The sequence below is a fragment of the Capricornis sumatraensis genome, chromosome 11 (assembly GCF_032405125.1).
Source record: "Capricornis sumatraensis isolate serow.1 chromosome 11, serow.2, whole genome shotgun sequence".
NCBI lineage: Eukaryota > Metazoa > Chordata > Mammalia > Artiodactyla > Bovidae > Capricornis > Capricornis sumatraensis.
Genome location: NC_091079.1, coordinates 83,017,530 through 83,040,837, shown reverse-complemented (window position 1 = coordinate 83,040,837; position 23,308 = coordinate 83,017,530). Strand labels below are relative to the sequence as shown.

The window sequence follows — 23,308 nt, the reverse complement described above, 5'->3', positions numbered from 1 at the left end:
TATTAGTATGATCGTGCTGTTTTTAATTTTTTGAGGAACTTCTCCATACTTTTCTCCATACTTGCTGTACCAATTCACATTTCTACCAAGAGTGCACAAGGATTATACTTTCTCCACATCTTTGCTAACACTTAATTGTCGTCTTTTTGATAATAGCCATTCTGGCAGGTGTGAGGTGATAGATCATTGTTGTTTTAATCTCTGATGATCAGTAGTGTTGAGCATCTTTTCATGTACCTATTGGCCATCTGTATGTTTTCTTGGGAAAAATGTTTATTCATATCCTATGTCCATTTTTAAACCAAGCTGTTTGGTTTTTTGCTGTTGAGTTATATGAGTTGTTTATATATTTTGGATACTAGCTCCTTATCAGATATATTGTTTACAGATATCTTCTTCCATTCAATAGGTGGCCTCTTCAGTTTTTCATAGTTTGCTGTGCAAAAGTTCTTTAGCTTGATGTAGTCCCATTTGTTGTTTTTACTTTTATTTCCCTTGTCTGAGTAGACATATCCAAAAAAATATTACTAAGACCCATGTTTTAGTACTTCACTCCTTTTTATGGACAAATATTCCATTGCATGGATAATATCACATTTTCTTTTTTTATTAATCAGTTGTTGGACATTTGGGTTTTTCCACTTTGTGGCTATTATGAATAATGCCTCTATGAACATTCATGTACAGGAATTTTGGGTTTGTGTCTGTGCATGTACATATGTTTATAATTTGGGGAGGTATAAACTTAAGAGTGTCTTCCCCGGTGGCTCAGATGGTAAAGCGTCTGCCTGCAATGCAGGAGACCCAGGTTCAATCCCTGGGTTAAGAGTAAAATACTGGTTCTATGAGAGTAGAAAACCGCAAGACTGTTTTCCAAAGTGGCTACACCATTTTATATTCTCAGTAGCAATATGTACAGATTTCAATTCCTCCACATTCTTGCAAACACTTGTTATAGTTCACCACTTTCAGTATAACCATCCCAAGGGGTGTAAAGTGGTAATTCCCTATGGTTTTGATTTGGATTTCCCTCAAAAAGCTAAGATCATGACATCATCCCATCACTTTATGGCAAATAGATGGGGAAAAAGTGGAAACAGTGACAGATATTATTTTGGGGGGCTCCAGAATCACTGTGGACAGTGACTGCAGCCATGAAATTAAAAGACACCTGCTCCTTGGAAGAAAAGCTATGACAAACCTAGACAGGGTATTAAAAAGCAGAGATATCACTTTGCCAACCATGGTCTGTATACTTAAAGCCATGGTTTTTCCAGTAGTCATGTACAGATGTGAGAATTGGACAATAAAGAAGGCTGAGCGCCAAAGAATTGATGCTTTCCAACTGTGGTGCTGGAGAAAACTTTTGACATGGACACCCTCTTGGACAGTGTAGAGATCAAACCAGTCAATTCAAAAGAAAATCAACCCTGAATATTCATTGGAAAGACTGATGCTGAAGCTGAAGCTCCAATACTTTGGCTACCTGATGGGAAGAGCCAACTCATTGGAAAAGACTTTGATGCTGGAAAAGATCAAGATGCGGGAGGAGAAGGGGGCGACAGAGGATGAGATGGTTGGATGGCATCACCAACTCAGTGGACATGAGTTTAAGCAAACTTCAGGAGATAGTGAAAGACAGGGAAGCCTGGCATGCTGTGGTCCAAGGAGCCAAAAAGAGTCGGACACGACTTAGCGACTGAACAACAACAACAACGACGACTTATGGTGATCATTTTCCATGTGTTTATTAGTTATTTGTGTGTCTTCTTTGGAGAAATGTTTATTCAAGTCATTTGCCCATTTTGAAGGTTGTCTTTTTATTGTTTCACTTTGTGTTATTTATATATTCTGAATACTAGACCCTTATCAGATACTTGATTAGCATATTTCTTCCATTCCACAGGTTTTTTAACTTTCTTGATAATATCAGTTGAGGCACAGAAGTTTGGGGTCATATACAAAAATCAATTGTTAAATCCAAGGTCATGTAGATTTACTCCTATGTTTTCTTCTAAGAGTTCTAGGGTTTTAGCTCTTATTTTTAGGTCATTGATTTATTTTGATTAATTCATATAAGAAGGAGTCCAACTTAGCTTTAGTTTTTTTTTGGGGGGGGGGTTTGTTATTGTTTGACATGTAGAAATCTAGTTACCCTAACATCATTTGCTAAAAAAAAAACAAAAAACTATTCTTTCCGTATTGAATGGACTTGGCATCTTTGTCAGAAGTTAGTTGGCCATACCGACACACTTATGGTCAATTAATCTACAACAAAGAAGGCAAGAATATATAATGGAGAAAAGACAGTCTCTCCAATAAGTAGTACTGGGAAGACTGGACAGTTCCAAGTAAAAGAATGAAATTAGGACATTTTCCAGCACCACATACAAAAGTAAACTCAAAGTGGGTTAAAGACCTAAATGTAGGACCAGAAACCATAAAACTCCTGAAGAAAACTTAGGAAAAACATTCTTTGACATAACTTGTATTTTTTTGGAATTGTCTCCTAAGTCTAAGGAAACAAAAGCAAAACTAAACAATGGGACCTAATTGAACTAAAAAGTACAGCAAAGGAAATCACCAGCAAAACAAAAAGACAATCTACTGAATGGGAGAATATATTTGCAAATGATATGATCAATAGAGATTAATATCCCACATATATAAACAGTGCTAACTTGCTCTGTCCAAAGAAACCACTCAATTAGAAAATGGGCAGAACATCTGAATAGACATTTTTCCAAAGAAGATATATAAATAGCCAACAGGCACAGGAAAAGATGCTCAACATCATTAATCATCAGTTCAGTTCAGTTCAGTCGCTCAGTCGTGTCCGACTCTGCAACGCCATGAATCGCAGCACGCCAGGCCTCCCTGTCCATCACCAACTCCCGGAGTTCACTCAGACTCACGTCCATCGAGTCAGTGATGCCATCCAGCCATCCCATCCTCTGTCGTCCCCTTCTCCTCCTGCCCCCAATCCCTCCCAGCAGCAGAGTCTTTTCCAGTGAGTCAACTCTTTGCATGAGGTGGCCAAAGTACTGGAGTTTCAGCTTTAGCATCATTCCTTCCAAAGAACACCCAGGGCTGATCTCCTTCAGAATGGACTGGTTGGATCTCCTTGCAGTCCAAGGGACTCTTAAGAGTCTTCTCCAACACCACAGTTCAAAAGCATTAATTGTTTGGCGCTCAGCTTTCTTCACAGTCCAACTCTCACATCCATACATGACCACAGGAAAAACCATAGCCTTGACTAGATGGACCTTAGTCGGCAAAGCAATGTCTCTGCTTTTGAATATGCTATCTAGGTTGGTCATAACTTTTCTTCCAAGGAGTAAGCGTCTTTTAATTTCATGGCTGCAATCACCATCTACAGTGATTTTGGAGCCCCAAAAAATAAAGTCTGACACTGTTTCCACTGTTTCCCCATCTATTTCCCATGAAGTGAGGGGACCAGATGCCATGATCTTCATTTTCTGAAGGTTGAGCTTTAAGCCAACCTTTTCACTCTCCACTTTCACTTTCATCAAGAGGCTTTTTAGTTCCTCTTCCCTTTCTGCCATAAGGGTGGTGTCATCTGCATATCTGAGGTGATTGATATTTCTCCCAGCAATCTTGATTCCAGCTTGTGTTTCTTCCAGTCCAGTGTTTCTCATAATGTACTCTGCATAGAAGTTAAATGAGCAGGGTGACCATATACAGCCTTGATGTACTCCTTTTCCTATTTGGAACCAGTCTATTGCTCCATGTTCAGTTCTAACTGTTGCTTCCTGACCTGCATACAGATTTCTCAAGAGGCAGGTCAGGTGGTCTGGTATTCCCATCTCTCTCAGAATTTTCCACAGTTTATTGTGATCCACACAGTCAAAGGCTTTGGCATAGTCAAGAAAGCAGAAATAGATGTTTTTCTGGAACTCTCTTGCTTTTTCCATGATCCAGCAGATGTTGGCAATTTGATCTCTGGTTCTTCTGCCTTTTCTAAATCCAGCTTGAACATCAGGGAAGTTCACGGTTCATGTATTGCTGAAGCCTGGCTTGGAGAATTTTGAGCATTACTTTACTAGCATGTGAGATGAGTGCAATTGTGCGGTAGTTTGAGCATTCTTTGGCATTGCCTTTCTTTGGGATTGGAATGAAAACTGACCTTTTCCAGTCCTGTGGCCACTGCTGAGTTTTCCAAATTTGCTGGCATACTGAGTGCAGCACTTTCACAGCATCATCTTTCAGGATTTGAAATAGCTCAACTGGAATACCATCACCTCTACTAGCTTTGTTCATAGTGATGCTTTCTAAGGCCCACTTGACTTCACATTCCAGGATGTCTGGCTCTAGGTGAGTGATCACACCATCACGATTATCTGGGTCGTGAAGATCTTTTTTGTACAGTTCTTCTGTGTATTCTTGCCACCTCTTCTTAGTATCTCCTGCTTCTGTTAGGTCCATACCATTTCCGTCCTTTGTCAAGCCCATCTTTGCATGAAATGTTCCCTTGGTATCTCTAATTTTCTTGAAGAGGTCTCTAGTCTTTCCCATTCTGTTGTTTTCCTCTATTTCTTTGCATTGATCGCTGAAGAAGACTTTCTTATCTCTTCTTGCTATTATTTGCAACTCTGCATTCAGATGCTTATATCTTTCCTTTTCTCCTTGGCTTTTCGCTTTTCTTCTTTTCACAGCTATTTGTAAGGCCTCCTCAGAGAGCCATTTTGCTTTTTTGCATTTCTTTTCCATGGGGATGGTCTTGATCCCTGTCTCCTGTACAATGTCATGAACCTCATTCCATAGTTCATCAGGCACTCCATCTATCAGATCTAGACCCTTAAATCTATTTCTCACTTCCACTGTATAATCATAAGGGATTTGATTTAGGTCATACCTGAATGGTCTAGTGGTTTTCCCTGCTTTCTTCAATTTCAGTCTGAATTTGGTAATAAGCAGATCATGATCTGAGCCACAGTCAGCTCCCAGTCTTGTTTTTGCTGACTGTATAGATCTTCTCCATCTTTGGCTGCAAAGAATATAATCAATCTGATTTTGGTGTTGACTATCTGGTGATGTCCATGTGTAGAGTCTTCTCTTGTGTTGTTGGAAGAGGGTGTTTGCTATGACCAGTCCGTTCCTCAGCAAAACTCTATTACTCTTTGCCCTGCTTCATTCTGTATTCCAAGGCCAAATTTGCCTGTTACTCCAGGTGTTTCTTGACTTCCTACTTTTGCATTCCAGTCCCCTATAATGAAAAGGACATCTTTTTTTGGGTGTTAGTTCTAAAAGGTCTTGTAGGTCTTCATAGAACCGTTCAACTTCAGCTTCTTCAGCATTACCGGTTGGGGCATAGACTTGGATTACTGTGATATTGAATGATTTGCCTTGGAAACAAACAGAGATCATTCTTTCGTTTTTGAGATTGCATCCAAGTACTGCATTTCGGACTCTTTTGTTGACCATGATGGCTACTCCATTTCTTCTGAGGGATTCCTGCCCACAGTAGTAGATATAATGGTCATCTGAGTTAAATTCACCCATTCCAGTCCATTTTAGTTCGCTGATTCCTAGAATGTCAACATTCACTCTTGTCATCTCCTGTTTGACCACTTCCAATTTGCCTTGATTCATGGACCTGACATTCCAGGTTCCTATGCAATATTGCTCTTTACAGCATCGGACCTTGCTTCTATCACCAGTCACATCCACAGCTGGGTATTGTTTTTGCTTTGGCTCCATCCCTTCTTTCTTTCTGGAGTTATTTCTTCACTGATTTCCAGTAGCATATTGGGTACCACTGACCTGGGGAGTTCCTCTTTCAGTATCCTATCATTTTGCCTTTTCATACTGTTCATGGAGTTCTCAAGGCAAGAATACTGAAGTGGTTTGCCATTCCCTTCTCCAGTGGACCACATTCTGTCAGACCTCTCCATCATGACCCGCCTATCCTGGGTGGCCCCACACGGAATCGCTTAGTTCCATTGAGTTAGATAAGGCTGTGGTCCTAGTGTGATTAGGTTGACTAGTTTTCTGTGATTATGGTTTCAGTGTGTCTGTCCTCTGATGCCCTCTTGCAACACCAGTCATTAATCATCAGAGAAATACAAATCAAAACCACAGTGAGATATCACCTCATATCTGTCAGAGTGGCTAGCATCAAAAAGACCACAAATAACAAATGTTGGCAAGGATGTGGAGAAACTGTAACCCTTGTGCACTGTTGGTGGGAACATAGATTGGTGTACGTGGCCTGGAAAACAACATGGGCAGTTTCTCAATAAACTAAAATAGAACTACCATATGATCCAGCAGCTCTACTCCAGGGTATATATTCAAATAAAACAAAAGCACTAATTTGAAAAGATGCATGCACCTCAATGTTCATAGCAGCATTATTTACATAGCCAAGATATGCAAGCAGCCTGTGTCCATCGGCAGATGAATGGCTAAAGAAAATATGATATTCACGCACACACTGGATTACTACTCCGTCTTAAAAAAGAGTGAAATTTTGTCATTTGGAACATCATGTGGATAGAATTGGAGGGTATTATGTTTAGTGAAATAAGTCAGAGAAAGACAAGTACTGTGTGATAAAACTTATATGTGGAATCTAAAAAATAAAGTAAGCTAGTGGATATAACAAAAAAGAAACAGAGTCACAGAGAACAAACTAGTGGTTACCAGAGGGGAAAAGGAAGGGGAGGGGCATGCTAGGGGGGTCAAATTAAGTGCTACAAACTATTATGTATAAAATAAATAAGCTACAAGGATTTATTATACAGCACAGGGAATATAGTCAATGTTTTATAATAACTATAAATGGAGTCTAAGCTTTAAAAATTGTGAATCACTATTTTATATACCTAAAACTTATATAATACTGTAAGTCAACTATACCACACACACACACACACAAAAAACCCCACCTGATTGATTGATGGACTGACTGATGTGGCCCAAAGCTGTGGTTTTCAGAGGTTTCATTGTACTATCACATTGATTTCCATTTGATAAAAATTAAAACCTATGTTACCCTAAAAAAAATCACTTGGCCATAGATATATGGGCTTATTTCTGAACTCTCTACTTCATTGATCTACATGTCTATCATTATATCAGTATCACAGTTTTGATTACTGTAGCTTTCCATAAGTTTTTAAATCTGAAGTGTAAGTCGTTTGATTCTGTTCTTTTGCAAGATTGTTTTGGCTATTCTAGGCCTCTTGAAATTCCGTACAAAGTGAAGGATCAGCTTTTCCATTTCTTCCCAAAAAGTTATGGATGTTTGATAGGGATTATGTTGAATCTGTAGACTGCTTTGTATAGTATTGATATTTTAACAAAAGTAAGTCTTCCTATCCATGATGAAGAGAGATTTTTCCATTTAATATCTTTCAGCAATATTTATCCCACAAGTCCCATTGCCTTGGTTAAAATTGCCTTAATATTTTACTTCTTTGAATACTATTGTAAATGGAATTGTTTTTGTAATGTCATTTCAGAAGTTTTCATTGCTAGTTTATAAAAATAACAGATTTTTATATGTTGATCCAAGGAGAGATAAGAAAGCCTTCTTAAGTGAACAATGCAAAGAAATAGAGGAAAACAGTAGAATGGGAAAGACTAGAGACCTCTTCAAGAACATTAGAGATACCAAGGGAACATTTCTTGCAAAGATGGGCACAGAAAAGGACAGAAACGGTATGGACCTAACAGAAGCAGAGAATATTAAGAAGAGGTGGCAAGAATACACAGAACTGTACAAAATAGATCCTAATGACCTGGACAACCATGATGGTGTGATCACACACCTAGAGCCAGAAACCCTGGAGTGTGAAGTCAAATGGGCCTTAGGAAGTATTACTATGAATAAAGCTAGTGGAGGTGACGGAATTCCAGTTGAACTATTTCAAATCCTAAAAGATGATGCTGTGAAAGTGCTGCACTCAAGTGCCAGCAAATTTGGAAAACTCAGCAGTGGCCACAGGACTGGAAAAGTTCAGTTTTCATTCCAATCCCAAAGAACAGCAATGCCAAAGAATGTTGAAATTACTGTACAGTTGCACTCATTTCACATGCTAGCAAGATTATGCTCAAAATCCTTCAAGCTTGGCATCAATAGTATGTGAACCAAGAATTTCCAAATGTTCAAGCTGGATTTAGAAAAGGCAGAGGAACCAGAGATCAAATTGCCAAGATCCGTTGGATCATTGAAAAAGTAAGGGAATTCCAGAAAAATATCTACTTCTGCTTCATTGACTATGCTAAAGCCTTTGACTATGTGGATCACAACAAAATGTGGAAAATTCTGAAGAAGATGAGAATACCTGTCTCCTGAGAAACCTGTATACAGGTCAAGAAGCAATAGTTCGAACCAGACATGGAACAACGGATTTGTTCAGAATTGGGAAAGGAGTACTGCTGCTGCTGCTGCTAAGTTGCTTCAGTCGTGTCTGACTCTGTGCGACCCCATAAACGGCAGCCCACCAGGCTCCACTGTCCCTGGGATTCTCCAGGCAAGTATACTGGACTGGGTTGCCATTTCCTTCTCCAGTGCATGAAAGTGAAAAGTGAAAGTGAAGTCCCTCAGTCATGTATCCAACCCTTAGCGACCCCATGGACTGCAGCCTACCAGGCTCCTCCGCCCATGGGATTTTCCAGGCAGGAGTACTGGAGTGGGGTGCCATACTACAAGGCTGTATATTGTCCCCTGCTTATTTAATTTATATGCCGAGTACACCGTGGGAAATGCTGGGCTGGATGAAGCTCAAGGTGAAATCAAGACTGCCTGGAGAAATAACAATAACTAGATATGCAGAGGACATCACCCTTATGGCAGAAAGCGAAGAGGAACTAAAGAGCCTCTTGATGAAGGTGAAAGAGGAGAGTGAAAAAGCTGGCTTGAAACTCAGCATTCAAAAAATGATTCCTGTTCATTTCAGAAAACAATCAGAAAACTCAACATTCAGAAAAATCCAGGGGACAGAGGACAGGGAAGCCTGGTGTGCTGTAGTCCATGGGGTGAAAAAGAGTCAAACCCTACTGAGCGACTGAACAACAACTTGTACCCTGAAATTGCTGAATTTTTTAATTAACTCTAGTAGTTTGTGTGTGTGCGTGTATTATGTAAATATATAATCCTAAAGAATCTATCTGAAGATAATCATGTTATCTTTGAATAGAGATAGTTTTACTTTTTCCTTTCCAGTATGGACGTCTTTCTTTTTCTTGTCTCAACTGACCAGGTTACAACTTCCAGTATAATGTTGAGTAGCTACAGTGGAAACTCTTCAGGGGAAAGCTTTTAGGGTTTCACTACTGAGTATGATCTTAGCTGTGAGTTTTTGATAAATGTACTTAATGTACTTAATCAGGCTGGGAAGTTTTACTTCTTCATTTTTTGAGTTGTTTTTTTTTTTTAATCATGAAAGAGTATTGGATTTTGTCAAGTTCCTTTTCAATGTCACCTATGGTCATATGGTTTTTCCCCCATGTTCTATTAATGGCAGGTATTGAATAAATTGATTTTTCTACTGTTGAAATACTCTTCCTTTCCTGAGATAAATCCCATTGATCATGATGTATAATACTTTTAATATGCTATTGGATTCAGTTTGCTGGTATTTCATTGAGAATTTTTGTATCTACCAGCTACCCTAAACCACTGCACCACCCAAGGTTACTGAAGTCTTTGTGGTTTTTAGATCTGATGGTCTCCTTCAGTCTTTATGCAGTGAGAACTGTTGGTCATTCCTTCCTTTGACTGTTGTTTTCGTTGACTCCTTTGTCCCTGAAATGCTCTTTCCTCTTGGTTTCTGAAGCAGTACACCTTCCCGTTTTTCTCCTCTCATTTCTAGGTGGTACTCCACTTCCACTGGCGATTCTGATCATCTTTTTAAATGTATTTCTCAGGGATCCTTTGGAAGATCTCAGTGACTCCCTCCACATCCACCAAACTTCTTCGATGATTGTTATTATGCTCGCAATTCCCAAGTCAGTGTCTTCCAGATAAGGCCTCCTCTGATCTACGTTTGGAGCTATCTTCTGAATGACTCCTCTGGAATGTCTTCCAGGGAGCTAAATAGCCGCCAGGACTCACAGGTCTTTCGTGCCTGGGCCTCTGCTTACCTGTGCAGGGAAATTTCAGGGGCATTTCAATCTTAAGGAAAGAGGTACAGCATTCATTTCGTTTCCTCTGGATCCTGAATCCCAGGTACGTTGGTTTCTAGCTCTTCATGCTTGAGGGAATTCCGTAGTCTTCTCCTTGTGTCTCTTTCTTCATTTGTAATGTGGGGATAATACTTGGTATGAAGATTAATGATAATGTATGTAAAGGTCCTGACTCATATTAAGTTTTAAATAAATAGCAGCTATTTAGTAACAGTATTGGTCAGACATGAGTGGATGACACCCGAGGGAACAGAAAACAATACTAGCTGCTCATCATTTCTTCTGACACTGATTTATGCTTCCGTCCATTTTTATTCTGGGTGGAACCTGAGCAGCAAATACCAGATGAAGAGTACTAGAGCCTTGCTGTAATAATTCTACTGGGTTCAATCTAGGGATTTATCACTATTACAAGATCATCTTTTGTTTTAATAATTAAGCCTCTTTTGGTTAGTGATCCAAAATTGAATGTCATTCTGCTGTATGGAAAAGTGAAAGTGAAGTCGCTCAGTCGTGTCTGACTCTTTGCGACCCCATGGACGGTAGCCTACCAGGCTCCGCCGTCCATGGGATTTTCCAGGCAAGAATACTGAAGTGGGCTGCCATTTCTTTCTCCAGGAAATCTTCCCAAACCAGGGATCGAACCTGGGTCTCCTGCACTGCAGACAGACACTTTACTGTCTGAGCCAGGAAAACTCTATTAATTAGTGTGCTTTTATATACTCATTTTGCCTTTTTATACTGTTCATGGGGTTCTCAAGGCAAGAATATTGAAGTGGTTTGCCATTCCCTTCTCCAGTGGGCCACATTCTGTCAGACCTCTCCACCATGACTCGACCATCCTGGGTGGCCCCACACGGCATGGCTTAGTTTCATTGAGTTAGACAGGCTGTGGTCCGTGTGATCAGATCAGCTAGTTTTCTGTGATTATGGTTTCAGTGTGTCTGCCCTCTGATGCCCTCTCACAAGGCAAAATGATAGAGGAACTCTATCCTGAAAGAGGAACTCCCCAGGTCAGTAGGTGCCCGATATGCTATGAGATGGCTGGATGGCATCACTGACTCGTTAGACATGAGTTTGAGTAGACTTTGGGAGTTGCTGATGGACAGGGAGGCCTGGCGTGCTGCAATTCATGGGGTTGCAAAGAGTCGGACACGACTGAGCGACTGAACTGAACTGATAAACTCATTGCTTGCCTTAAGGTGACCATCATCTTATTCACTGATTTTCATTTATGTACTTGTTGGTTTCTATTTCATCTGTGCCTCAGATTCTGGCTTTAACATTCATGAAACAGAATGGGAAATACATTCATTAAAAATTAGATGAGAATTTGTTACAAGAGAAAGTTGGGAAGTCTCTGCAGTTAGTGCTTTGAAATGATGAATTGCTTTGTTTCAAATATTTAGACACCCATTAATGAAATATTTATTTTCATAGTTAAAAATCAGTTCAATAATCAATTATTAAAGCTCTGATAAATACTTGAAATCTTTCAATCAAGATCAGAGAATTTTTACCTTGGAGTAAGGTATTGTAATGGAAATTATACTGACTTTTTAAGGTTCACTTTAAAGACTAGGTGGCTGTTTTATGTGAGTTCCTTGCTAAAACCATTTTTAAATGCCTTAAAAATCACTTGGACTTGATGATTTGAAAAAATTGATAATTTTTTGATTATTTGAAAAAGATAATTTGAAAAAGTTATCTTCTCCCAGTTCTTTAACAGAAGGAAAGGGTACCCTACCTTGGGAGTGCAGTTGTATTCAAGTCTTAGTAACTTCATTCATTCATTTGTAAATTGTTAAGCGGAAGAAAAGTACAAATTATGTAAGGTCTACCTCGACACGTATGCTGTGATGAAGGGAATGATGTTTGAAATGCCGGTTTTCACATCCCAAGCTCTTCGGCGTTCGAAGAGTTAAGTCCGGGCTTTACTTGAGTCCTCAGCCCCGGAAACCCTCGGGTTCCACAGGAGCGCGTCCTCCGGCGCTCAGCCCTCGGGCCGGACCGGCCCCCAGCGGCGCCGGAACTGCCCGGCTCCCGGCGAGGGGCGGGCCGGCTCCTCCCGGCTTCGCCCGCGACCCCGCCCCCGCGCCGGCACTGCCGCGGCCTCGGCGGTAGCTGCTCCCGATGATGCAAACAGTCACTTCCCGCATCCACTCCCCACAGAGGCGGCGGAGCCGGCGGGAGCCGGGAGCGCCGCCGAGCCGCGCGCCATGGGCAACATCCAGAAGAAGCTGACGCGCAGGAGAGAGGGCGGCAAGCGGCCGGAGAGGGGCGCGCCGCGGCGGAGCCGGGCGCCAGGGGCCGGCGCGGACAAGCGGGACCGACCGCGGGCCCCGGCCCCGGCGGGCGGCGCCAACGGGCAGCCGGGCGGCGGGCGGGGCGCCGGGGAGCCCGCGGCCGGCGCGTCCCTGGGACCCGACGCGCCCCCGCCCGTGCCCTCTGCCCCGATGGGCCCCGCCGCCCTGAAGAGCCAGGGCAACGAGCTCTTTCAGAATGGGCAGTTCTCCGAGGCAGCGCTCAAGTACTCGGCGGCGATCGCGCAGCTGGAGCCCGCAGGTGAGTGAGCTGCGCCCGGCGGTCTCCCCGGCCCCTTGCGAATGACAGGGGCCCACTGCGTCCGTTCCCTTCCTGGGAACCGAGGGCAGGGCGGATGCGGCCGAACCTCGGGGCGCGCCGCGTGTGCCCGGGGCGGGGCGCGTGGGCAGCTGCCGGTCACGGGCTTGGCCTCTGGCCGGAGCGGGCCCCGGCAGCTGCTCGCAGCCGCGTTAGCCGCGGGTGTAGGACCGTGGTGCCGCGGGAGACCTCAGTCTTCTGCTGAACTGTGATTCCGCCAATGGATTGTAACCATTTAATTAAATGTGATTTTTAGGAAGTGGAAGTGCAGCCGATCTAAGTATCTTATATTCAAATAGAGCAGCATGTTACCTCAAAGACGGAAACTGCAGTGGCTGTATTCAGGATTGTAACAGGTAAACTGCCCGTTTTTCAGCTTTGTCAACAGATTATCATTTCAGTGGGATGAATGCAGTATTTAATACCCTTCTAACGTTTCTGCGTAAATCTGATTTTTTAAGACATTGAAGGTGCGTTAATTGGTTAACACATAAAGCTCATACATCCTTTTACATATATGAAGACAATTATAGAAGATGTTTGTGCAAACTTTTTTCATTTCTTAGCTACCACCTTAATCATAATCTTTCCACATCGATCCGAGTATTGGAGAAGCCTTCTGACCGGTGTCTCTGCCTCCTCCAATCCACTGTAGCATCAGGATGACTTTTCCTGAAGCATTATTTTGTGCAGACTGTTTCAGCCTGTGTTCAGTTGCCCAATATGCTGTTGCAGATCATTATAATCTCTGCTTCCCTGGTGGCTCAGGCGGTGAAGAATCTGCTTGCAATGCAGGAGACCTGGGTTGGATCCCTGAGTCGGGAAGATCCCCTGGAGAAGGGAATAGCCACCCACTCCAGTATTCTTGCCTGAAGAATTCCAGGGACAGAGGATCCTGGCGGGCTACAGTCCATGGGTTTGTAAAGAGTCAGACACTACTGAGTGACTAACACTTTGTCCCCACACTGCACCCCGTGGCCCCCCCCCAAGCTTTCTGCTCCCCTTTGGTCTGTATGTGTAATGCCCTCTGCACAGCTTTGCTTCAGGAGTCTTTCCTCAGCTTCCCTCTCCTCTCCACTTTCCTTGTCACCTCAGACTTCGTGGTCTTCTGCATGGCTGTGACACTTGACTCACTCTCACACCTGTAGGCACTTATGTCACCCTCTGCAGAGGAATTTAAACTCTCTGAGGTCAGGAATTGTGTGTGCATCCCTCAAGCACAGTAGTCACCCATGGTACTCAACAAGTTACATACTGAGATGGATGAATATATTTACATAAATAAAAAGTATCTTAAAAAATTTTTTTTAACCATTAAATATTAAGCCTGCTTGAGGAGCCCTTTGGAAAGAAGTTACTATTTATTGTTGTTCGGTCACTAAGTCATGTCCGACTCTGAGACCCCGTGAACTGCAGCACACCAGGCTTTCCTGTCCTTCACTATCTCCCAGAGTCTGCTCAAACTCATGTCCATTGAGTCGATGATGTCATCCGATCATTTTGTCTTCTGTTGCCCCCTTCTCCTCTTGCCCTCAGTCTTTCCCAGCATCAGGATCTTTTCCAGTGAGTTGGCTCTTTGCACCAGGTGGCTAAAGTATTAGAGCTTCAGCATCAGTCCTTCCAGTGAATATCCAGGGTTGATTTCCTCTAGGATTGACTGGTTTGATGTCTGTGCTGTCCAAGGGCCTCTCGAGTCTTCTCTAGCACCACAGTTTGAAAGCATCAATTCTTCAGCACTCAGCCTTCTTTATGATCCAGCTGTTACATCCGTACATGACTACTAGAAAAACCATAGCTTTGACTATATGGACCTTTGTGGGCAAAGTGATGTCTCTGCTTTTTAATACATTGTCTAGGTTTGTCACAGTGTTTCTTCCAAGGAGCAAGCATCTTTTAATTTCATGGCAATAGTCACCATCCGCAGTGATTTTGGAGCCCCCAAAAGTGAAATCTGTCACTGTTCCCATTTTTTCTCCATCTGTTTGCCATGAAGTGATGGAGCCAGATGCCAGGATCTTACTTTTTGAATGTTCAGTTTTAAGCCAGCTTTTTCACTCTCTTCTTCTATTTTCATCAAAAAGCTCTTTAGTTCCTCTTTGCTTTCTGCCATTAATATGTTACTGTTAGTGCATCTAAAAAGTAAGAAGCTGCATGTACTGGTGTAACCTTCACAATCTTCATTTACTCCTGTTGTGTGGTATAATTATTAGTATTACTCCCTTTCACTCTTAGAAGCCCTAGTTTGGACAGTGACATACATGGACACCTTGATTATAAGTTGAACAATTTTTTTTTTTTCATTGACAATATCAGTTTACATATGTGGGTTAAAACTTGCTGGTTATCTGTGCCTGCAGTTTAAAAAGAAAGTCGTGAGCTGCTTGTATTTTTTGCCAATTTTACATATTCAAATTTAAAATAAATAATATTTATATTTACTTTGGTCTGTCCTGGCATCATCAACGGTTGTGCTAGCTCACAACGTTTTCAGGATTTGGGGAGTTGGTTGAAGTCAAGTTGGTAGTTGAAATCTGACATGATTGGAGTACTACTAATACTATGAAAATTGGCAAAGGCCACAATTCTGGGCCTTTCTCTCAGGAGAGCCAGCTGTTAAACGTTTGCCACTGCCCATAGCTAACAACAAAACCAAGTAGATTTGCATAGTATCAGGCACCTTGAGATTTGCAGCTGAGAACCTTTCAGTTCAAGTGTCTGTTGCCTAATACATTACCCTTCAGACGTGTCTCAGGTCTTCCATCAGTGAGTTCAGTACGCTGGTTAAAAAACAGTGGACTTACTTTATCCTTAAGTGAGATGGTGTAAGTGAGATATGGTGTAAGATGTTTTCTTGCTAAAATGTGTTGTGTTTCGGGGGAGACCCAGGAGGAAGTCACAGAGGAGACTGTTGAGACTGGAGTGGAGTTTTGTCTTGAAGGAGAGCAGGAGATTGCCTTCCGGGGAGGGAGGAGGCAGAGGGGAAATGGGTGGTGGTTTAGGTGAGGGGTCCTTAGTGAAGGGCTGTGTTCTCCGCCAAGGAATCTGGTTCTGCTGGTCAGTACCGACCTTTCTAGAAACTGACCTACTTAGATGTTTTCTTTGATACCTGACATATGAGTCTCAGCATAAGGTGACTGGGTGATTGGGGTGATTTTATTCAAAAGCAGTGATTCTCAAATTCATCTTAATGCCAGGGAAACCATGATTTGCCTTGGGGGACATGTTGAAGTATGGCTGTATTGAAAACCAGTTTTCTCTTCACCTCGAAAGAAAGCCTGTGTTTTAGTTTTTCAGTTAATTATGTTTGCTCCTTGGAGAGTTGTTTGCACAGACTTTTATTACAAGTGGTAGCAGGTTTCAAACAGTGAAAAAGAAAAATTCCCTGGGAGCAAAATTTAAAATAAGGGAGAACCTATGAAATGACTTTCATAGATTTACTTGTGAAATAACTTTTTATGCATTTTTTTGGGGAAAAAGACAGAGAACACTAGCACATCTTGACTGAACTTAGGCAAACATTAAGCAGATATTGCAAAAGAAGCATTTGTTCCAGAAGTAATTGTTCCAGAAATGTTAGAGCTTTGAGGATGACAATGGTGACATGGCAGCCCCTGTCTGCACCAAGTACATGCGCAGGAAAGCAAACGGAACTCCATCCTTTCAGGTTACAGAGGTTAACATGAATATTTTCCCCTAAGATTACTATGTTGTACCCTATTTTTTCCCTAAATGACAAGATTAACTTGTTTTTCAGGAATTAAGCAAATCAAATATCAGTTAATTTGGCTTATTTTTAAAATAATAATTGAAGGGGCACTAGAAGTATTTAGTTTGCTCAAATTCACATCCTCTGCTATCCCCTTCTCCTACCTTCAGCGTTCCCCAACATCAGGGTCTTTTCCAATGAGTTACCTCTTCGCATCTGGTAGCCAAAGTATTGCAGCTTCAGCATCAGTCCTTTCAGTGAATATTCAGGGTTGGTTTCCTTTAGGATTGACTGATTTGATCTCCTTGTGGTCCAAAGGACTCTTCAGGAGTCTTCTCCAGCACCACAATTCTTCAACACTTAGGTTTCTTTATGGTCCAACTTTCATGTTGGTACATGACTACTAGAAAAACCATAAAACAATTCTCATAATTTTTTATCAGCTAAAAAATATCTTCACTGCTCCCAATCTGTCAGAGAACCTTTATGAGTTATCTAAATACATCAAAACTCTTTCCTGGACTTTTCATTGAGAGTGTTTCGACAGACTCAAATGAATGTTGCCTAGTAATTCTGTTTCTGCTCATCTTTGCTTCTCTCTGATGGACTTGAAATTAGAAGGCCCTCTTAACTGTGTTAACTTGAATAGTTAAGCTCTTGTAAACTCTGATTTAAAAGTTCTCTGTGTGTTTATGAGTAAATGCACTTTTCTTTTTTTGCTTTAGTGAAATTCCCATTCATAAGCTCACATTCATTTTCAGGATTGTGGTTAAAAAGAAAAATTTGCATTTACTCAGCTGGGAAGTGCTATAAATTAAATGCATCATCTCATTCAGCTTTAGATTCCATGCCTATCTCAGGTCCATCTTGTGGATAACTAGCTCCTTGGGCATTGGAAGTCTTTGGTAAAATGGGGATAGTCTTGTGTCTGTGACCTATATTTATAATTAGTGTTCATGTAGTTACTATCTCTTAAGCATTAAACTAAGGTAGATTTAAGACAGGGGTACAGGTGATAGATCCTGATATCCCAAAACCTGTTTTCTAGTGTTTGAGTGTTTTTAATAGACTTTTATTTTTGAAATAACTTTTACTGGTTACAAGAGTAACACATACCTATTACGGAAAAAAAGAATTTTAAATCCAGTACAATGCAAAAGAGATTTTTAAAATCATCCCCGATCCTAGTACCTAGGCAGAGCAAAAATGATTCTTTTTCAAAGAAATGATGCTAATTACGTTTAATGACATTTCTGGAACAGAGTGAGTGGTATACAGCCCAGGAGCACACCCACATGTGCAGTCAAGTATCCATACAATGTGAAGAATTATCAAGGGCTCTCTCTGGGTGGTAGGTGACTGCGCCTTTCTTAATCTGTGGTGCTTTCATCTATGCTTGTGGTGGCAAGAGTGTGGGTCCTGAAGGTTCACTTGGGAGGGCTTTGCTGAGCGCCTCCAGTGGCCCTCTGTGATCTAAGTGCTGGGATATAGTAATGATCACGACCAGCAATGCCCTTGGTCTCCCGTGGCTTAAGTTCAGAAGATGAGGCATGTGGGCAGATTGCTCCCTCATCTGTGACCTGAGCGTGTGAATGTTCACCCTCCAGGCCTGTTGTGACATTCGCTGTCATCTGCAGTGACTCGCACCTGCAGGTGTTGTCAGGGCTTCCTCCTTCCAGATCACTGTAGACAGGGATAAACAGACCTACTGGGGAAGAAATCATGCTTTTCCTGAAGCAGGCCAAATGTCTGATATATGGAAACTGCTCGTGCATAAAGAATCACCAGCAAACCTTTATCCCCACTGTAGACAGTCTGGCACAGATTCTTGTTAGTGGATCAGAGAGGAGAAGTAGGCTCTTCGTGGGATCTCTGCGTGAAATATTAATAAATGTTGGTATCGACCCATAATATTCCTTTACAGTTTCAACTGATTTTGTTAAAACTAAGAGCGTACAATAGTTTTCACTCAAATACCATCTTTTGATTGTATGCTTTATTTCAGAGTATAGTGAAGTGCATTAAGTTAGTGACGTAGCCTTAAGCAGTTACTTCAAACAAAACCAAGGAACATAACCTTGAAATATATCTCTAGTGATACTGGAAGTACTTCACAGAATAGAAAGTACACTAGAAAATTCATGACTTACAGAAATCATTGTATACCAACTTCCTCAATTTCCTCCGGTCTATTTTTGACCGGCAGCAAGTAAATCATAATCAACTGTGTTAAGCTTTAGAGGGCTGATTTTCAAAAGGTACTGTAGGTTTTTGTGGTTCTATGCTAAGTGCCTTAGTAAGTACATAGGTGCAAATAAAATTTTCCCTTGGATCTGTCAATAACAAGAACCTGGTGCAAAGCCTACTCTGAGCCAGTGCCATGTGGGCTCTGTTAGCCCATGGGGGTGGGGGGCGACCCTGGGATGGGGGCTTGGAGGGGTAGGCAGTGCCTGCTGCCTGGGGAGCTCAGTCTCACTGGGGGAAGAGCAAGTGCCAAAGGGGACTGGTTTAAAAGAAGGGAAGTAACCACAGATTGATTGCTCTGGGTTTGCCTTTCTGGTATGTTGCCAGGTCCCCAAGGTGAAATATCAGATATGAATATATGTGAGAGTTCAGTCCTAACCGATATGTCGGGTTAGTATGAGTTAGGGAGTGATCTTCATAACAAACGACATGTAATATTTCTGTCTCCTTTAGGGCCCTGGAACTTCATCCATTCTCTATCAAGCCTCTTCTTCGACGAGCAATGGCCTATGAAACTGTAGAGCAGTATCAGAAAGCTTACGTGGATTATAAAACAGTGTTGCAAATAGACTGTGGAATCCAGATAGCAAATGACAGTATTAACAGGTAACCTAATCAGAGGCTGCTGCCCGAGGGCGAGTTATTTTCTAATGGAATGAGGTTTCGGTTCTTCCCCTCCTTTCAGAATGAGGTCGAGGTGTGGACATGTTCTTCCTTATTGGCATTACATGGATGCGTGCCTTTTTTCACCCCTTCAAAACCAAATGGTTCTCACTCTCTAACTTTCTAACTATCCCATGATATGTTTTGAGTTGTCCTCTGACACCTTTATCTTTGTTTCCTGGTCCACTTATCACTGTTCAGGGAATATTATGTGTGATATACACTTAATTTTAAAAACAGCACAGGGTATGGCTCTTCTGCGCAACTCAAGATGTACAGAATTTGATTTTAGTATTTGTTAATATCTGTGGGGTTAGAAAGGTGTTTGCAGTGATGTCATACATCAGTACTGATTACAGGACGAGATCTAAAAATGCGGCAAAGGCTGCCGTGTTGAGTCTCCTGCAGGATCTGCAGGCGTTCAGGGGCAGCACATCTGTCAGTGGAAACATGTTTTATTTTCTCCTCAGGCGAGGGGATGTTTCATGAGCCTGCTAGAAGTTTGTGTTATCTGCCCTTTAGTAGACACTCATCTAGGATGGTGATGGCTTCCCTTGTGGCTCAGTAAAGAACCCGCCTGCAATGTGGGAGACCTGGGTTCGATCCCTGAGTGGGGAAGATGCCCTGGAGGAGGGCATGGCCACCCACTTCAGTATTCTTGCCTGGAGAATCCCTATGGACAGAGGAGCCTGGCGGGCTACAGTTCATGGGGTCACAAAGAGTCAGACAGGACTGAGCGACTAAGCACAGCACAGGATGGTGAAATAGCAGAGTTTATATTATGGCCTGTTTACTCCTCAGGTGGGAACGGGAAAGTAAGAGCTTCCAGATTTCATAAACCGCTTTCACGTGAACTTTGAAAAGTTACCACTTGGCCATGTATGAGATTTTCTAATTCCATTTGTCCAAAGTATAATTTCTCTGAAGGATTTTTGTGTGTCACACTGTGCCTTGTGTGGATCTAGAGTAGCATGCCCCACACACCACACAGAAAGAGAGGAGGGGGAAATGACATAGGCTCTGTCTTTAAGCAAAGTAGAATGTAGCTAGAGGGGAAACAGCTTAACATAAATCACGTTATCCCCAAGCATGAACGTTAATTGATGAGTGGGGGGATCACAGAGGGGTCAGGCTGCCCTGGTCTATGGGCTACAGCTTCGGAGAACAAGCACTGGAGGTGGTCAGTGAAGGGCATTGATTGGCCATGGAGGGGACCTTGGACAAAGCTGAAGAAGATGAGAACTTGTGTCTTACAGTCCTGCCTTACCTCCCCACCTGGTCCCACTGCACTTTGGAGAAAACTGTTGGAAAGATCTGTGTGTCGAGTGGGCAGCTTTTCCCTGGTGCTTCTTCTCCGTGGTCGCTAGGGACCTGCCTGTTGGGAAGAAAAGAAAAGATACTGGTTATTGGATCTAGAGTGGGACCCGATGGAACCCTGGGCATTCAGGGCCTGGTCTCCATCCTGTAAAATCAGGGGTGTCCCTGGGAGCCCTCCAAGCCTTTTCTCCTGCTGCACAGCCGCCTGGTTGCACATCACTTGCTGCCTCCACATGGGCTCTTCTTCGCCGCTTTTGTCCGGCTAAGTCCCTTCTGCCCTTTAGGAGAGGATGTCGTCCCCTGATCCACCCATCTCCCCCAGCACATGTGCCCCTCAGGCTCCTCTCCCTCCCTATGCCTTCTTTGCATATTATCTCTTTTCATAAAGTTCTTTTAGATTCATTCCACTAAGAGTTCTGGGAAGTCAGGGTTGTGTTTTATCCAGCTGTGCTGTTGGCGGTACCTTGTACAGTAGGCATCCTCAGTAAAATTGTGTGGAGTGAATGCATTCTCCAGCAGACCCTGTGCTGTGGGTTTCTGCTATCAATTCGCCCATCTCTGCCTGTGAGTCTCCGAGATGGTTGGGAAAGTAGGACCTTCTCCCAGGGTTAGAGGGTCTCATGAAAAAAAGTGGGCAGACACCTGAAGTGTCTGCCAGAGACAAGGGGCCTGTGAAGAGGTGTTTTAGGAACTCTGGTCCATAGTGATAGACTGAATGGGTCTGAAGGGAGAAATTTATGTCTGAGAGACTGGGATCATTCATATTTCTGAACCTTCTACATTTTTTACACTTAAAAAAAATTGAAGTAAATTCACATAACAACTGAATTTACTATTTTTAGGTGTACAATTTAGTGGCTTTTAGTACACTCACAGTATTGGACAGCCACCACCTCTAATAGATCCAAAATACTTCATCCCACCCCTGCCAAAGGGAAACCCCCATGAAGCCCCCGATTTGCTTTCTGTCTCTGGATTTACTTATTCTGGAGAGTTCATATAATACAGTGTGTAGCTTTTGTGCCTGACTCACATAGCTTAGGTTTTCAAGGTTGGTCCATGGTGTGGCATGTGTGATGATGTCATTTCTGTTTATGACTGAGTAATATTCCACTGTATGGATGTGTTGCACCCATTAATCTGTTGAAGGACATTTCGGCTGTTCCCACCATTGGCTATTGTGAATAGTGCTGCTGTGAGCATCATGTGCAAGGTTTTGTTTGCATACCTGTTTTCAGTTCCTTTTGGGGTATTCCTAGGCATGGAATTACTGGGTCATATGGTAATTCTGTTTAGTTTTTTGAGAATTATATTGTAATTTTTAGATGTACTCAAGAAGGTGCTTCTACACAGACTGACTTTTAAGACTCATTCATTTTTTTAATGGAATGGTTATTGCTTATATATCATTTTATAAAAAGGTAAGGAGGCTTTGTCTGGTTTTGGCATGTATATTTTCTGTAATATTCATTAAAAAATTAATTAAAAAATTTCACTATTCCTTTTCATGAACCCTATATTTATGCTTGCTTTTCCATCTAAACAGCTTTTTTTTTGGAAAAAAAAATTTAAACATCTATGTTTATTTTGTTTCTTCCATTAACCATATTCCTCTTTTCCTCTCCAGGAATCTCATATGTTACATTTCCCTGTATATACTTATTTACTCCCTGGCAACACATCATCTCTTTTAAGCTGCTTCTTCCTTCCTTTCTGCTGGTAATACACGTTTTGCTTGAAAATTCTTTTTTCTAAAGCATCTTTTCTTCTTCTATGGTGGGTGGTTATACATTATTTAAAAAAAAAAAAATTTGCACTAAAATATGAGATGTGGCTATCATAACCAAAGATCACTGTTGAAATTTAAGTTTATGAAACTGTAGGGAGAATGTATGTATTATATTTGGCTTTATATGAATATAATTTTTTCACATAAAAAGTACTACTGAGTTAACTAATTTGAATGCATTCTGCTGAGTGACTTTCTCAGTCTTGGGGAGCACCTTTTTTTAAAACCAGATTTATCCCAGACATAATTTAGTTTTGTTTTAAAATCTAAGTATGATACTTTGTGTGTTTAAAATGATGGGAAAGTGATAATCAGGGGTGGTAATCTGAATATTATTTATAGCCATTAGCAAATGTCATTAATACAAGGGTCCTTGTAGTAGACTCCATTATCGAATTCTTTCATCTTTATGCATATGAAAACACAATGAGTAGATCATTTCAGAGATGAAAAAATGCAAGGTAAGAGTATCTTAACCATATGTTAATGTTTCAAAAAGAAGCACTATTCCATTTGACAGCCACTCCTCGTCAGTTTTGGGCTTCCCAAGTGGCTGAGTGGTAAAGAATCCTGCCAGTGCAAGAGATACAGGTTCGATTCCTGGATTGGGAAGATCCCCTGGAGAAGGGAATGGTAACCCACTCTTGCCTGGGAAATCTCATAGACAGAGGAGCCTGGTGGGCTACAGTCCATGGGGTTGCAAAGAGTCAGACATGACTGAGCAACTAAGCACACACATGTACACACCCTCATCAGTTTTAGCAGCCAGTCCTGTATACCTATTTTTAGTATGCAGTTTGGGCATAGAAGTT

At 41.9% G+C, this 23,308-nt stretch overlaps 1 protein-coding gene across 1 annotated transcript in view; it reads left to right on the top strand.

Moving 5' to 3' along the window:
• The window catches only part of SPAG1 (sperm associated antigen 1), an 84,073-nt gene that overhangs the window by 45,250 nt on the left and 15,515 nt on the right, over positions 1-23,308 (top strand). The window contains exons 10-12 of the mRNA XM_068983818.1: positions 12,328-12,720; positions 13,034-13,133; positions 19,181-19,333. Of these exons, the coding sequence (XP_068839919.1) occupies positions 12,328-12,720; positions 13,034-13,133; positions 19,181-19,333 (646 nt within the window). The remainder of the gene's footprint in view (positions 1-12,327; positions 12,721-13,033; positions 13,134-19,180; positions 19,334-23,308) is intronic.